This window comes from Cetorhinus maximus, chromosome 20 (genome assembly GCF_964194155.1).
Source record: "Cetorhinus maximus chromosome 20, sCetMax3.hap1.1, whole genome shotgun sequence".
In the NCBI taxonomy this organism is placed as follows: Eukaryota; Metazoa; Chordata; class Chondrichthyes; order Lamniformes; family Cetorhinidae; genus Cetorhinus; species Cetorhinus maximus.
In genome coordinates, this window is record NC_135898.1 from 54,433,351 (window position 1) to 54,447,300 (window position 13,950).

General features: G+C 40.7%; 1 protein-coding gene across 1 annotated transcript in view; it reads left to right on the plus strand.

Moving 5' to 3' along the window:
- Positions 1-12,129, plus strand: part of dclre1a (DNA cross-link repair 1A (PSO2 homolog, S. cerevisiae)) — a 52,368-nt gene extending 40,239 nt beyond the window's left edge. The window contains exons 8-9 of the mRNA XM_078564695.1: positions 10,840-10,981; positions 11,534-12,129. Of these exons, the coding sequence (XP_078420821.1) occupies positions 10,840-10,981; positions 11,534-11,691 (300 nt within the window). The 3' untranslated portion in view covers positions 11,692-12,129. The remainder of the gene's footprint in view (positions 1-10,839; positions 10,982-11,533) is intronic.
- The last annotated feature ends 1,821 nt before the right edge of the window (positions 12,130-13,950 follow it).

A 13,950-nucleotide genomic window follows, 5' to 3' on the forward strand; every position in this document is an offset into this window, starting at 1 on the left:
CTCTGATTTGCATTGTCTTGTAAGTGTATTGTATTGTGCATATATTTTAAAAACAATTCTAATAACTTAATCTGTTTCTATCGAACACAATTTTGAATGAATTCTGTCTCTCATTTGAGAAACTGCATAAGAGATCCTTTATTTTAAATGGTGCATCTGGCTTAAATAGTATTCAACAAGCAATTTAAAATCCTGACTTTTGTCATTTTATTTTACATGCTTCTTAACTTTTTTCCCCAGTTACATTTTATTCTAACATCTATTATTGAGCAGTAGGAGCTTTTTAAAATAGCACTTTTTAAAAAAAGACACCTCCTCCTATAGATCACCAGCTCTGATACAAAATATCATCTCCACTGGTTGGCAAATCAGTGCATGTTTTTCCCCAAGCAGAGCATTTTCAATTTATTGCCATACTGCATCTCTTGCTGAACTGATGTTTAACCTTTTGTACAATTTACCATCAAGTGCCATTTGTAAATCCATGTTAACTAAATTTTCTGAATTACCCCTTGTCCCCAGCTATTTAATTACTTAAAGATGTCTTGCAGTTTAAAAGCATGTCCTGTTTTAACGTCATGCAAATAGGATACACATTCTCTTTAGATGTCCATTTATAGCATTGCATAGAATACCTGCAAACACTTCTTGACTATGGATTTTTGATAACTAGCCTACAGTTACAAAATACTTCCTCCTTTTTGAACATTAGAACTACAGCTTCTATTTTTTAAATAAAAACAAAATACCGGTTGCTGGAAATCTAAAATAAAAACAAAATGCTGGAAGAACACTAGGTCTGGTGAGAGAAACAGAGTTAATGTCTCGAGTCTGTGTGACTCCTCTTCTTTCTGTTTTTTACCTCCCTAAGTACCTTATTAAACCACTGTGGTATAGCATTACTATGTTTTTTTTTAAAACAGTCTAGATTCTCTATCATCATTTAATAACCTGGAATGTCTCCTGTTCTAATTTTTCATGTATTGTTTCACAATTTTTGTTCTAAAAGTTTGTCTTGCATTGGTAATTCACAATAGCTACTGAATAACTTTCCCTCTTATCATTCCTCAATTCTATTCAGATACTTTTGAACAGATCCCCTTATGCTGTTCCTGATAATTCAATTATTTTTGTGTGCTTATAATTGAGTTGATCAATAATTTGAATTAAGCAACAAGTAAATAGATAAATTGGTGCTAAAATGTCAGCTGTGGCTCAGTTGGTAGCACTTTTGCTAGTCACAAGGTTCCAGGTTCAAGTTGCATTCCAGGGCTTGAGCACAAAAACCTATGCTGACACTTCTGTGCACTACACTGTTGGAGGTGCTGTCTTTTGGATGAGACTTTAAACCAAGGCCCCATCTGCGTGCTCAGGTGGATGTAAAAGATCCCATTGCACAATTTTAAAGGTGATCATGGAAGTTATCCCTGGTGTCCTGGTCAATATTTATCACTCAGCACAAAAAAAACAGATTATCTGGTCGTTATTGCATTGCTATTTTTGGAAGTTTGCTGTGCGCATAGTTTCTGCTGTGTCTCCTATATTAGAACAGTGACTACAGTTTCAAAAGTATTTCATGGCTGTAAAGCACTTTGAAATGTTTGGTGATTGTGAAAAGTACTATGCAAATTCATGTCTCTTTTTTTCTTATATAATCTACTCTTAGTCATTTTTTTAATCTTATGAACAAATTGCATAAGAAACTGTCAGTATTGGCAGTTATTGTTCTGACGGCAACTTCCAGAGCTCGCACATGCACCGAATAACACAAATCCAGAAGTCACTGTCAGTGATTCTCGCTCTCCCAGTTGAGGTGCATCTTTTTTACCCCCCTCCCCTGAGTGCAATCAGCGAATTGATGAAAATTTCCACTTCTCAAGACAAGCAGTGTAGGTTACTGCTTGTTGAATGAGATGTAGCTTGGTTTCTAATACTATACCAAGTTCATAATTACTTCTAAACACCTCACTGGCCCTGAAAAGTGAATTTTATATTTATGAAATGTCAAGTTTCTCCATAATAAATTCCACAGTTTTAAAATATTAAAGTTTTTTATAATTTAATTTCTATCTTAATCCAGTCATTTATTTCAAAGCCTTTACTTTAATGTTTTCAGGTTATCAGTGATTTTTAACTTGCCAGTTTTTTGCCTGTAATTGACTGCTTACCCTATTTGATGACACCACTGCTGTTGAACTTCTGGAGATCAATGTTACTTGGTGCAAGATTTAAACTGCCTTTGGCAAAGGGGAAATCTATGTCATAGAGATTGCTAGATCTTTGTAGGCGATTTTCTTTGAGATCATTGAGCACTGTTGCTTTGCTGTGGACCTCAAAACCCAGCCTTGGTCACAGGTAGGCTTTTAAGAAAGGTATTAAAGGAGGAGGGGAAAGTGGTGGGGTTCAGGGATGGAATTTCAAAAGTTTGGGACTTTGCATCTGAAGGCATGGCTGTAGTAGTGGTGTATTGGCATGTGGATTCTGTTGTCTGACAAACACTTATAGCCAAGAACTGGAAAAGAAACCATTGTGGAAGCCATTCGATACTTGGATTAGACAACTGTAAATGAAAGTGCTATCTGCTACATTCTGCTCTAATTGACATAATTTTCTATATATTTTGTGGTCCATATATAACTTGCATTTAAGAGGTTAAATGGCATAAACTGGAAAGCTGGGATTCATTTTTGTCTAATTTAGAATGACCTTTAACTCCGGAAAATACTTTTGTTATTTGGGCCTCCTCACGTGAGAGATAATGTTAAATTTTACTAGTCTCTATGGGATATCCTCTATATACTTCCTGAGTTTATGGTTTCCTGAGATAGCTGGTAGCAGCTAATTAAGCTGTTTCAACAAGATGGGATATTTTTCCTGTACAGAAAAGATAAATACATTTCAGTATTTTGTATAGTTCTGCAATTAAATCACACCAATGAGATTTTTTGCTCTATTCTGATGTAAAAATCGTAAGAACTATTACAGATGGATTTAATGTGTAGATACAACAATTACATTTTCATACTATGTTCCTAACCTCAAAGATTGTGGAAAAAATATTTTGATAAACTACATTGTTTACATTTAATCTAGCAGAAGCACATAGAACAGCTGGGTTAACTGAAGTAAAAATTGGGCCACTTTCTTACAAACACTAGTCTGAAAGATTTTTTATTTTTCGAAAGTATTTTTCTGGTGTTTGAATCTTGTTTAAATTAACAGTAGCCCACAAACTGGTTTGTCATTTAATGCCCAACTTTAACACAGTAACTTTATCCTGTCAGTGTTGTTTTTTGATTTTTTTTTGTAAAAATATACACTTGTAGGAATCTAGACAGACATATTGCATGACATGGAATCTGTATAATTGTAAATGTTATCTCAGGTACTAAATAATTTTTCATTTAAACTGGCTGGTGATTCACTTTATGATGATATGAAACTGCCCTATTACAGCATATTAGGTTAGCCTTATCTTTGTTCACTTTTTATCTAATGTGCTGAATATTTCCCTCCTCAATTTAGTGGTTGATATAATTAGTAGATTATAAGCAGTAACTATAGACTGTTGTAGAATTACTCTTTGATAATTAAGGTATACATTACAAAGAATTAACCTACCAGTTTTTATGCAGTACTTTTATCAAACCAGTTTGTCCAATTCACACAATATCCTACATGCATCATTTAAAAATAAAGCTTTTTAATTGAGAAAAGTAAAGTATGCTACAAGTATGGTACGTATCAATGTCCATAGTGCTTCAGTGGGTACCACCCCCTCCTCTGAATCAGAAGATGGTGGGTTCAAGTCCCACTTGAGCACAGAAATAAAGGCTGAGAATCCAGTGCTGCACTGTTGGATGTGCCATCTTTTGGATGAGATGTTAAACCGAAGTTCTCACTGCTCTCTCAGGTGGATGTAAAAGATCCCATAACACCATTTTGAAGAAGAATAGGGGAGTCATCCTTTGTATTCTGGTCAGTCCCTCAATCAACATCATTAAAACCAGATCATATAGCTGTGTTTGGGAGCCTGTTGTACACAAATTACAACAACAACCACACTTCTAAAGTGGATGAATAGTGCTTTGGAGTGCCCTGAAGTCATCAGAGGTGCTATATAATTTTTTGTACTTTTAAATTGTAATTGATAACTCAAGACCGTTTTAAAGAGAGAATGGGCTGGATTTTCATTTCGGGATCGGGATCCTGACTCGGGGATCTCTCTCTGGGTCCTGACCCAGCTGCACATTGACCCCAGACATTTAGTGCAATTTTTAAGGTGGTGGTCAATTAGTGACCTGATAGCACTTTTGCCACCCAACTAGTGGCAATGGTTCTGGTGAGGAGGCACAAGTTCATGCACTGGGTTAAATTAAAGGGCACTTGGCAGACAATGCGTTTGCTGGATTCTTTGGAATGACAGAGAGCAGTACAGCAGCATGTCTGACACCTGTGGAAGGACAGCCCCATGATTTACAGACACCTATCTGGAGGCTCTTTCAGAGGTGATGGCAGCCCAGAAGGGTGTCCTGTTTCTGTGGAGTGGCAAGAGAAAACCAGGTAGACAAAGCAGGCAAGGCTGGAACTGGCTCAGGTGGTGAGAAGCTGCAGTGTTGTCAGTGGAGCATGGATGCAGTGCAGGAAGTGCTTCAGTGACCTCCTCAGGTCTGGCAAGGTGGGTGCAATGCAACACTCAGGTGACAGGTCTCTAATTCTGTAGTCACCAGCAAACCTAGGAACTGAGCAGCTTGTGGGTGCATATGGTCAGGAGCAGTGACCATATGTGTGCCAGATGCACTCCAGAGCCATGGCCAAAGCTCACCCCACAAGCACTTGAGGTTACACGAGACAATGACATCACATGAGTGAACTGCTGGTTGCAGTGAAGGAAGGCGCCATGATCTTAACGCTCCCGCTCTTGACCTTGCAAGAAAAACACAACTCGTGAGAAAGGGGTCCATCTGGTGGTGGAGTGCTACATCTCACTCTTCTGATGCCCGTGGAAGAGGAGGCACTTGACATTGCCAGGGTTGCAGATCATCAGGAAGTTGGCAATGGTGAGAGTCTGTTCAAGACAGGGTGATAGAATCCTGTTATCTCCAGGTGATGGCATGTAGCTCCCTCCCTCAGTTTAACAAAAGCCAATGTATAAGCTTTAATGGTCTGCTGCAGCTTTTGTAGAGGGAGCTGCTGACAGAACTTTCTTAACCAAATTCTTATGTATACCACAGGGCCACTTGTGGAGAGGGAGCTGCAGCACATCAATGTGTCATCGGCATCTAATTTGGAAGAGGAAAGTGCATCTGAGGCAGCACTGTTAAATCAGGCGAGCGCAACCTCCTCCAGTGCAAATTCTCTGTCCTTGCTGTGGCTTCACAAGTTTAGAACAGGTAGCACAGGATGACCCACACTTCACTTGTGAACAGGAGATTAGGGATGTAGAGACAATTGTGGCTAGTCCCCTCAGGATGGTGCAGATACTGCAATGTTCAGCTGAGCAGAGGTGCAGAACCTTGGGAGTCGCACACAAGATGGGTTGTCTTGGATCAGCTGCAGAAAATGTGTGCCCAAATGCCGGTGGAGTCATGGGCACAGAATGGAGGAATCCATTCATGAGATGTGCTGTTCTGTCTCAAGCACATGAGTGGCCTACCTTATGGAGAGCCATATGCAGCGTCATGCTAAGTGGAGGCTGGAACAGTGTCTGACGTGCACAAAATGTATGCTGCATTCTGTACCATTGACTAGTCAATGGCACAAAGATGCATTGAGGAGCTGCCATTTGTGCCTTAACTGGCGATTCTTTTTGACATGCACGTATGCCATGAAAGGGTTGGAGTGGTCAACGGTGTTGAGGGATCGCTTTTCACAGGGCACTATCACCTGTCCCTTCCACTAACTAAAAGCCCCATGACCTAAGCTGTCCCTGCATTGACGCAGGTAGGGCAGACTATGGTGACGGCCACTGGTACCATGACACCAAAGACATCTGCCCCAGGCATCAGGCTTGCACACATGAACAGCCTGACCCCACTTTAGCCTCAGCCACATGGAAGCATCCCATAGGAGTGGCAATGAGTGGTCAGTGCTGCATTGGTAATTTCACTTTGTGGTGCACTTGCGTGACTTTTGTTATGTTTGTGTTCCGTGATAATGACTCAATATTATAAAATGGTTGATGATTGGACCCAGACTTAATGTTTTAATGGCATTTCAGTATCAACGCAAAAGTGAGTGGTCGGTTGCCTTTTGGGCATTGTGGGGATGGGGGGGGAAAGGGAATGTCTGCATTGTATGCCTTTTAGATGCGCTTGTTCCTTGTGAGAAAGATGAATTTAAGCCAAGTGCCTTCCAGGTTGGGGCACCTTCAAGAAATGTGCCTGTATTATTGCAACTGGAACTTCCCCATCATTCTGGTCAATAGTTTGCAGTTATAGATGGACCTGAAGAAGGCCTTGCAATTCAGGATTGCTATGCGACACCACTTCTTTTTCCTCCTCCTCCAAAGAAGTGTGCCGCTCCTTCACATCTACCTTGGCAAAGTCCACACATCTCTGAAGGGCAATGTTATGAAGAGCACACTACACTACCACAATGCAAGAAACCCTTGAGGGAGTGTACTAGAAAGCACCCCTGACCAGTCAAGGCATCGGAACCGCATGTTCAGGTGTCTGACCTACTCTGTTAACCCTTGCGCTTAGGTGGCAGCAGTTGTGGTGCCTTTGCGCCTCCCTTGTAAGTTGCACATATATGTCATCCATCAGTCATTTCTTCAATGAATAAAGCTTGGTCCCCTAGCAATCATCCATATAGATGGCATGAACAGCTGTGGCACCTGCAATTACCTCAGGATAAAGGTATCATTGCAGCTCCCAGGAATCTGCGCATACCTGCAGAAAATGTCTGTCCTGGTCACACACCAATTGAACATTGAGGAAGCAGAATCCCTTCCTATTTATGAATGCTCCTGGCTGCTCAGCCAAGTGTAGTCCATAACCCTGTGCACCTGAGGGAATCCAACAATGGAGGCAACTCCCACAGCCATCTGCGTCTGTGTGTTCACATCAGTCTAGAACTCAATGCGCTCTGCCACTCCTACATGGCATCAGTCACCTTACGGATACTATGATGGGCAGCTGTTTATATGTGCCACTGAGGTCCACAGCCAACCCTTTAAATGACTTTGGGCACTGTCAGCTTCACAGCTACTGGTAGGGCATGTCCACATGAGTGGCAAGGTCTAAGGTGTTTGTCTATGAGGAGACTTGAGTCAGCAGCCAATTTCCTTGGTCAGTGCACCCTCCAGCAGCATTGCTCCGACATGTCCAGGAAGATGGCTGTTTGCACCATAGATCTATGGTGAACGTATTTCCTTCATGCTCTCTTGGCCCTTGTTCGTCAGTATCCTTTAAGACAAAAGGGCTGCATTTGTCATTGTAACGGCTGCTTCTCGCTACTGCTCATTGCCAACTCTGATCTCCATGTCCAGGGATGGCCTTATTTGCCACCAGCAGTGCTGTAGTGGCTGTCTGGACACCCGCTCCGCAACTCATCCTCACTAACCCCTCCAATTGCCCAAGCTCCTAAACAAACCCTCTGCAAACTCTGCTCTCATAATGTCCATTGTCTGCCATGCATGAAGTACCCTCAGCTTCTTTCCCCTTTTTATTCGTTGTTAAGAATTGTTTGAGACTCTGGCTCCCTGCTGTGTTGCCATCTCCTCTCCATGAAGGTGCTTAAGACCTTGCCTTTTTCCAGTGTCTCTCCTCCAAAATCTCATTCTGTCATTCAACATGCTCTCGTTTGCGTGCAAGTTACTGCTACCCACTATACAATGCCTCCAACAAAAACAGTAAGGTGAGACTGCATTGGGAAGCCTGCCTTGCTTTGAAAATTCTGCCCAAAAATTCCAAATGTGTTTTATACATGGATTTGAACATTTTGTAAGCATAATTATTTAGATTATAATAAATAGTGGTGCAAAGTAACATGCGCTTTAAACTTGTAGTGTACAAAATTATTCTTTTTTAGAATTCATCTAATTTACATGTGCTAATTCAGTAAAAGAGGAACAACAACTTGTATTTTAAAGAATGTCCTCAGGATATCCCAAATTGCTTCCCAGCAATTGAAACACTTTTGAAGTGCTGTTTTGTAGGGAAACTCAGCCAGCAATTTGCAAATAGTATGATGAATGACCAATTGATCTGTTTTGATATTAAAAACACAAAATGCTGGAAAAACTCAGGTCTGGCAGCATCTGTGGAGAGAGAAAAACAGAGTTAACGTTTTGAGTTCGTATGACACTCTTTCAGAGATGGAGAAGGAGAAATATGATGGGTTTTATGCTGTCAAAAAGGAGGGGGGTCACGCTGGAGCAGGTGGAGCAAAATAGAATGTCAGGGATAGTTTGGAGAACGGGGATGATTAAATGAGAAATGTCAGACACGACAAAGGGAGTGTTAATGATGGTATTAAAGAGTAAATCAGGTGTTAATAGCGCATAAATTTCAATCCTGTCTGAAAGCAAGATAGAATGTGTCAGTAGTAGAAGGGTCAGCGCTTTCTGAAAGCAATACGTTGGTACAGACTGGCACTTTGGGAGGGGTTGGTGGGGGGGGGGGTTGGAGGAATCAAAATGGAGGGCACAGTTCGTGGTCTGAAGTTGTTGAACTCAGTGTTAAGACCAGAAGGCTGTAAAGTGCCTAATCGGAAGATGAGGTGCTGCTCCTCCAGTTTGCATTGGGCTTCACTGGAACATTGTAGCAGGCAGAAGACAGAAATGTGAGCATGAGAGCAAAATGGTAAGTTGAAATGCCAAGCGACAGGAAGGTCAGGGTCATGCTTGCGACTGAGCAAAGGTGTTCCACAAAGCGATCACTCAGAATACTGACAGGAGGTGAGGGGAAGATGTGTTTGGTGGTGGTCCGACCTATTTCCCACACTTCCCCTCCCTCCCAGAACCATGATAGGGTTCCCCTTGTGCTCACTTTCCAGTCCACCAGCCTGAGTATTTAAAGGATCATCCTTTGCCATTTCTGTCAACTCAGCATGATGCCACCAATGAACATTTATCAAACAAAATTGGTACTCTCCATGTGATTGAATAGCCAACATTTTCTGTGATAGACATTGTATCTGCTTTGAAAAAAAAGTCTTTAGATGATAATTATAGTATCTTTCTAAAGGATAATGTTTCAGATTGACCTTTTATTGACCACTGACATGAAATGTTAACTCTGTTTCTCTCCACAGATGCTGCCTGACTTGAGTATTTCCAGCACTACTTGTTTTCATTTCAGGTTTCCAGCATCTGCAGTATTTTGCTTTTGTAATAGTATCTTTTTGCTGCTTGTTTTTGCATTCAGTCAGGAAAGAAGTTGTGAATGCTGCAAGATATGCTTAATGTTCTTTGCTTATCAGCTAGTAGAATTCTAGTTGTCTATTCATTTGCAGGAGACTGCTTTGAGAACTTTCAGTTTTTCAGAAAGACTGGCTGCCTTGGAGATTTTTTTTTGTTTATTCTTTGTGTTAGTTATAGTTTGGGATGAAATACTTTGGCCAGGATTTTCCCGTCGGCGATTTGGGGGCAGGGCCCGCTCGCCGATGGGAAAATGATATGTGATGGCGTCGGGAGGAACCCCCGACGTCACCCGGTCCCTTTAAATTTTCAGGAAGGCGGGCGGACAGTGAAATCAGCTGTCCGCCCACCAAGCTGTCAATGGCCAATTAAGGCCATTGACAGGCTAATTAATTAAGATTGTTAAAGACCTGCCCATCCAAGCTTAAGGCTGGCGGGCAGGCCAGGAGCCCCAGCGGCCTCCTGATGATACATGAAACTCCATCCACTGGCGGGATGAGGTTTCATGTCCGTTGTTAAAAAGTTTAATAAAGTTTGTGTTTCTTATTAACATGTCCCATCTCATGTGACATTGTCACATGACGGGGACATGTTAATAATTTTAGTATTTTTCTATTTTTGGAGTTTTTTTACCTGTCAGTAATCTCCCTGAGACAGCACTTGGTCTATCGCGCGCATGCGCGAAAGAGTGCACTTTGACAGATGGGGAATATCTCCCCCCCCCCCCCCGGCACAGGAAGCGCATAGCCTTAATTGGCCCGTCCCCTCAAAATGGCGTCGGGACCCGTTTCTGCGGCGGAGTTCGGCTGCCCGTCTGCCGCTGAGCTGGTGGGGCCCGCCCGCCCACCAAGGGCAGAATTCTGCCCTTTGTGTGGGACTGATTGTGCTTAAATGCATGCTTGTGAGATGCTGCTAATAAGTACGAAACAAAGTGGGAACACCTTTTGTTGGAGCTATGGTTCCTAAGTAACTATAAAAAGAGTTAAACAGCTTCAAAATGATTATTAATAGGTAATAAGGATGAAATGCATTGAAGGAGAACAAACCCCTAATAATAAAACCATTAGAATTTATTTGGTAGTTGGACCTTCCAGTAATGTAAGAACATTTATGTAAAGCATACGAATGCTGGAAATTAGTATTAAAATGGGTGTAAGGGTGACTAGCTATTATACTTCCAATGCCCTGTATAGTTTTTTCTCATACCCTCTCTGTTTCTCCTAACATTATCTTTTTCTCAATGAACAAGGTGTTGGGAAATTTAGGCAGGAGTATTTACATCACTGTGCTTTCCAAGTTCACAGACCCAAAATTGTATTTAGAAGAATTAGACTTTCCCCTCTACCAACTCCAAACCACATAACAATCAGTCAAAAAGTAATTCCTAAAGAACGACAAGATCAAATGTCAGTAAAAGTTGGTTATTCAAAACCTGTCCATTTGGTTGTCACTAAATGACTTTTTTTAACGTTTAGGGTTTACAAGCGCACATGAATAAGTTCCCAAGAAAGTATGATCGAGTTGTGGCATTCAAACCAACTGGATGGACATTTTCTGGCCTGAGTGGTACAATACTTGATATCAAGCCTAGAGTCCAAGGAAAGTTTACTATTTATGGTAGGTACATATTAAGCTGTGTAGCATTCTTTTCTGTGTATTCATTTTGTGAGCTTCATGCATTTAGTAAAAGCGGAACAGTAAAGTTTTGAGTTGTTCAGTTAGTCCTCTTTTAACAATAAAGCAGCAGGCCAAAAGAAAAATGAAATCCCATTCATATTTAAACTAAACAATGCTATGAATTATATTTTGTACATTGCTGTGTTCTTCCCTCATCTTTCTCTTTCCCATCCCCTCCAATCACTCATCCCTCTCCCAGAAGCCTTTATTTTTAAATTGGGTGTTCAAAAATAAAACTGTTCACTTAGTTTCTTATCTATAATTTTTGTGGGGAAGGAATATGTTTTGTTACTTATATAGCATCAATTGGCAGGCAGGACACTTACAATTTACAAGCATTTCACCAAATTGTTCATTATTAAGCAGCAACCAAAAAAAATCTCAAAACAAAATAAGTAAGCACGCACCTGGTGGTGGGGCTGAGGGTAACGTTAGCATCCATCCTGTTCTTAATGTCTGATTTTCTATTTCTAAAATTGCCATGTGTTACAGGTATTCCTTACAGTGAACATAGCAGCTATCTTGAGATGAAGAGATTTGTACAGTGGTTGAAACCAAATAAAATAATTCCTACCGTTAACAATGGAAGCTGGCAGAAAAGGAATATGATGGACAAAATATTTAATGAATGGATGATTGAAGCTGAGTAGGGGAAAGTTGCACATTTTTAATCAACTGATCTTTTGTTTAAATGTGTAGAGAATGTTTGCACATGTCCATTTCGATTATTTTAGCATTGTTCTGAAGGAGGTTTAAAATGAATGCGTGATTAAATTTAGTATGTAAGTATTGTAAAGTAATGACAGCAGAAATCTATAGTTTATGTAATTAAACTGTACAGATTATATGAATAAAATATTATAAAGTGACTGAAATGTGTGACCTTAAATGTTCTGTATCACTTGACTATAGCCATGCAGAAAGATTTTTGGACTTTCTTGAGAAAAGTAGTTATACTATGCTATATAAATGATTTGTGAACCATAACCAGAAGTGACTTATGGATTGGCCCAAGTAACATACATGATGGTACAGTTCAAGGTTTTGAATTATTTATAACAGAAATGAGAAATAAAGATGAGATGTTGTTGAACCCCTCTACTGTATTAGAATTCTGGAGAAATTGAAATCATAGTAAACATAATTTGTTTTCGATAATGGATTCCTTGGCAAATGCAATACATGTAAACTTGCAAATCTTGTACATTCATTGCTAATGACTTAGAGATTCTTAACTAAACTGGGAGAAAGTACAGTGAAGTCCTGCCTTTTGCAACTACCTTGTTCGTGTATTCGTTTACCAGCGCTTTGCACTTTGTACATCGCATTGCCCATCGCGTGAGCAATTGTTCATTATCCACGTTTTCTTTCCCCTCTCTCTTTCCCTGAGGAGACAGCAGCCATGACGGAGCAGAGACCTCAACACGTTAGCAGGGAGATGGTGTGAAAGTCTCTGGAAGTGGATTCCTTCTATTAATCCTGGCCATGGACATTTAATTATTTTTTTAAGCAGCTTTCCAACAGGGTTGAGCAGCGGTGCCTGGAATGGTTGCAGCTGACATGCAGCTCAAATGGAGAGATTAACCTGGAAGGGTCTAAATCCCTCGGTCCAGAACCGCAATAACGGTTCTGTTCAATTTTGAAATGTTCACCGATTTTTGTCTGCCAGTTTTGAGGTGATTCTTTTTTTTTCTTAAATGAGGATTGTCTCTTTAATATATTCAATTCATGTCTTTGCTCAGAGGCACCCCCCTGCCCTGTCTGTCTCATACAGGTACTGTACCACAATTTGCTGTGCAGTAACTGCACAAACCATTGCTGGAACCTATCTAATTGATTCCCCTTGAAAAGCATGTTCATTGTTTGCGATTTCATCATTTGAGGTTTGGCAGGAATGTAACCCCCGTGAATGGTGAGACTTTACTGTAACATTTTAGAGCTCCAGACAATGCACCAAGATGTCTTGTGGTTGTAAAGTACATGTTCTTGCCTGCAGGTTTAAATTGTGAAAAGCCAGGCACTTGCCCACTGCAAGAGAATCACTCCCTTAGTCCACCTCCCAATACCTGCAGTATATGCTGAAACCTGGGGAAGGAAAATTCAACTTCACACCACAGGCAATATCCAATCAGTCAACCATTATAATTTGACTTTAATGAATAGGAAACTCAGGCAGGGTGTATGTTTGGCAACCGGATATCACCTGTTATGCCCTTGATGTTTTTTATTTTGTGTACATTTTTTTTATATTAAAAAAAAGCCTGGCTTGGCTGAACAGGGCTGTTTTTGAATTCTGACACCCTGGATTAGCAAAGTATGTATTTTAAGAAAAAAATGGAGTAGAAGTAGGCTATTGAGCCAACTGAGCTTGCTCTGCCATTTTATTAATCAACAACTTGCATTTATTGGGCCATTTTCCCATGTTAAAAGGTGCCAAATGTGCTTCACAGGAGCATTATCAAACAAAATTTGATGTTGAGACACAGATATTGGTCAAAGATGAAGGTTTAAGGAGCATCTTAGAGGGGGAGGAGGAGGTGTGGAGGGAGAGAGAGAGGTTTAGGTGGAAGGGAATTCCAGAGTTTAAGGTTGTGCAGCCGAAAGATTAGTCATCAATGGAGGTACAGGGGAGGAGATGGCATACTGGTATTGTCACTGGACTAGTAATCCAGAAACTCAGGATAATGCTCTAGGGTCCCGGGTTCGAATCCCACCACGGCAGATGGTAATATTTGAATCCAATAAAAATCTGGAATTAAAAGTCTTGATGATGACCATGAAACCATTGTCAATTGTTATAAAAACCCATCTGGTTCACTAATGTCCTTTAGGGAAGGAAATTTGCTGTCCATACCTGGTCTGGACTACATGTGACTCTTAAAATGCCCTCTGAAATCACCTTAGGACAG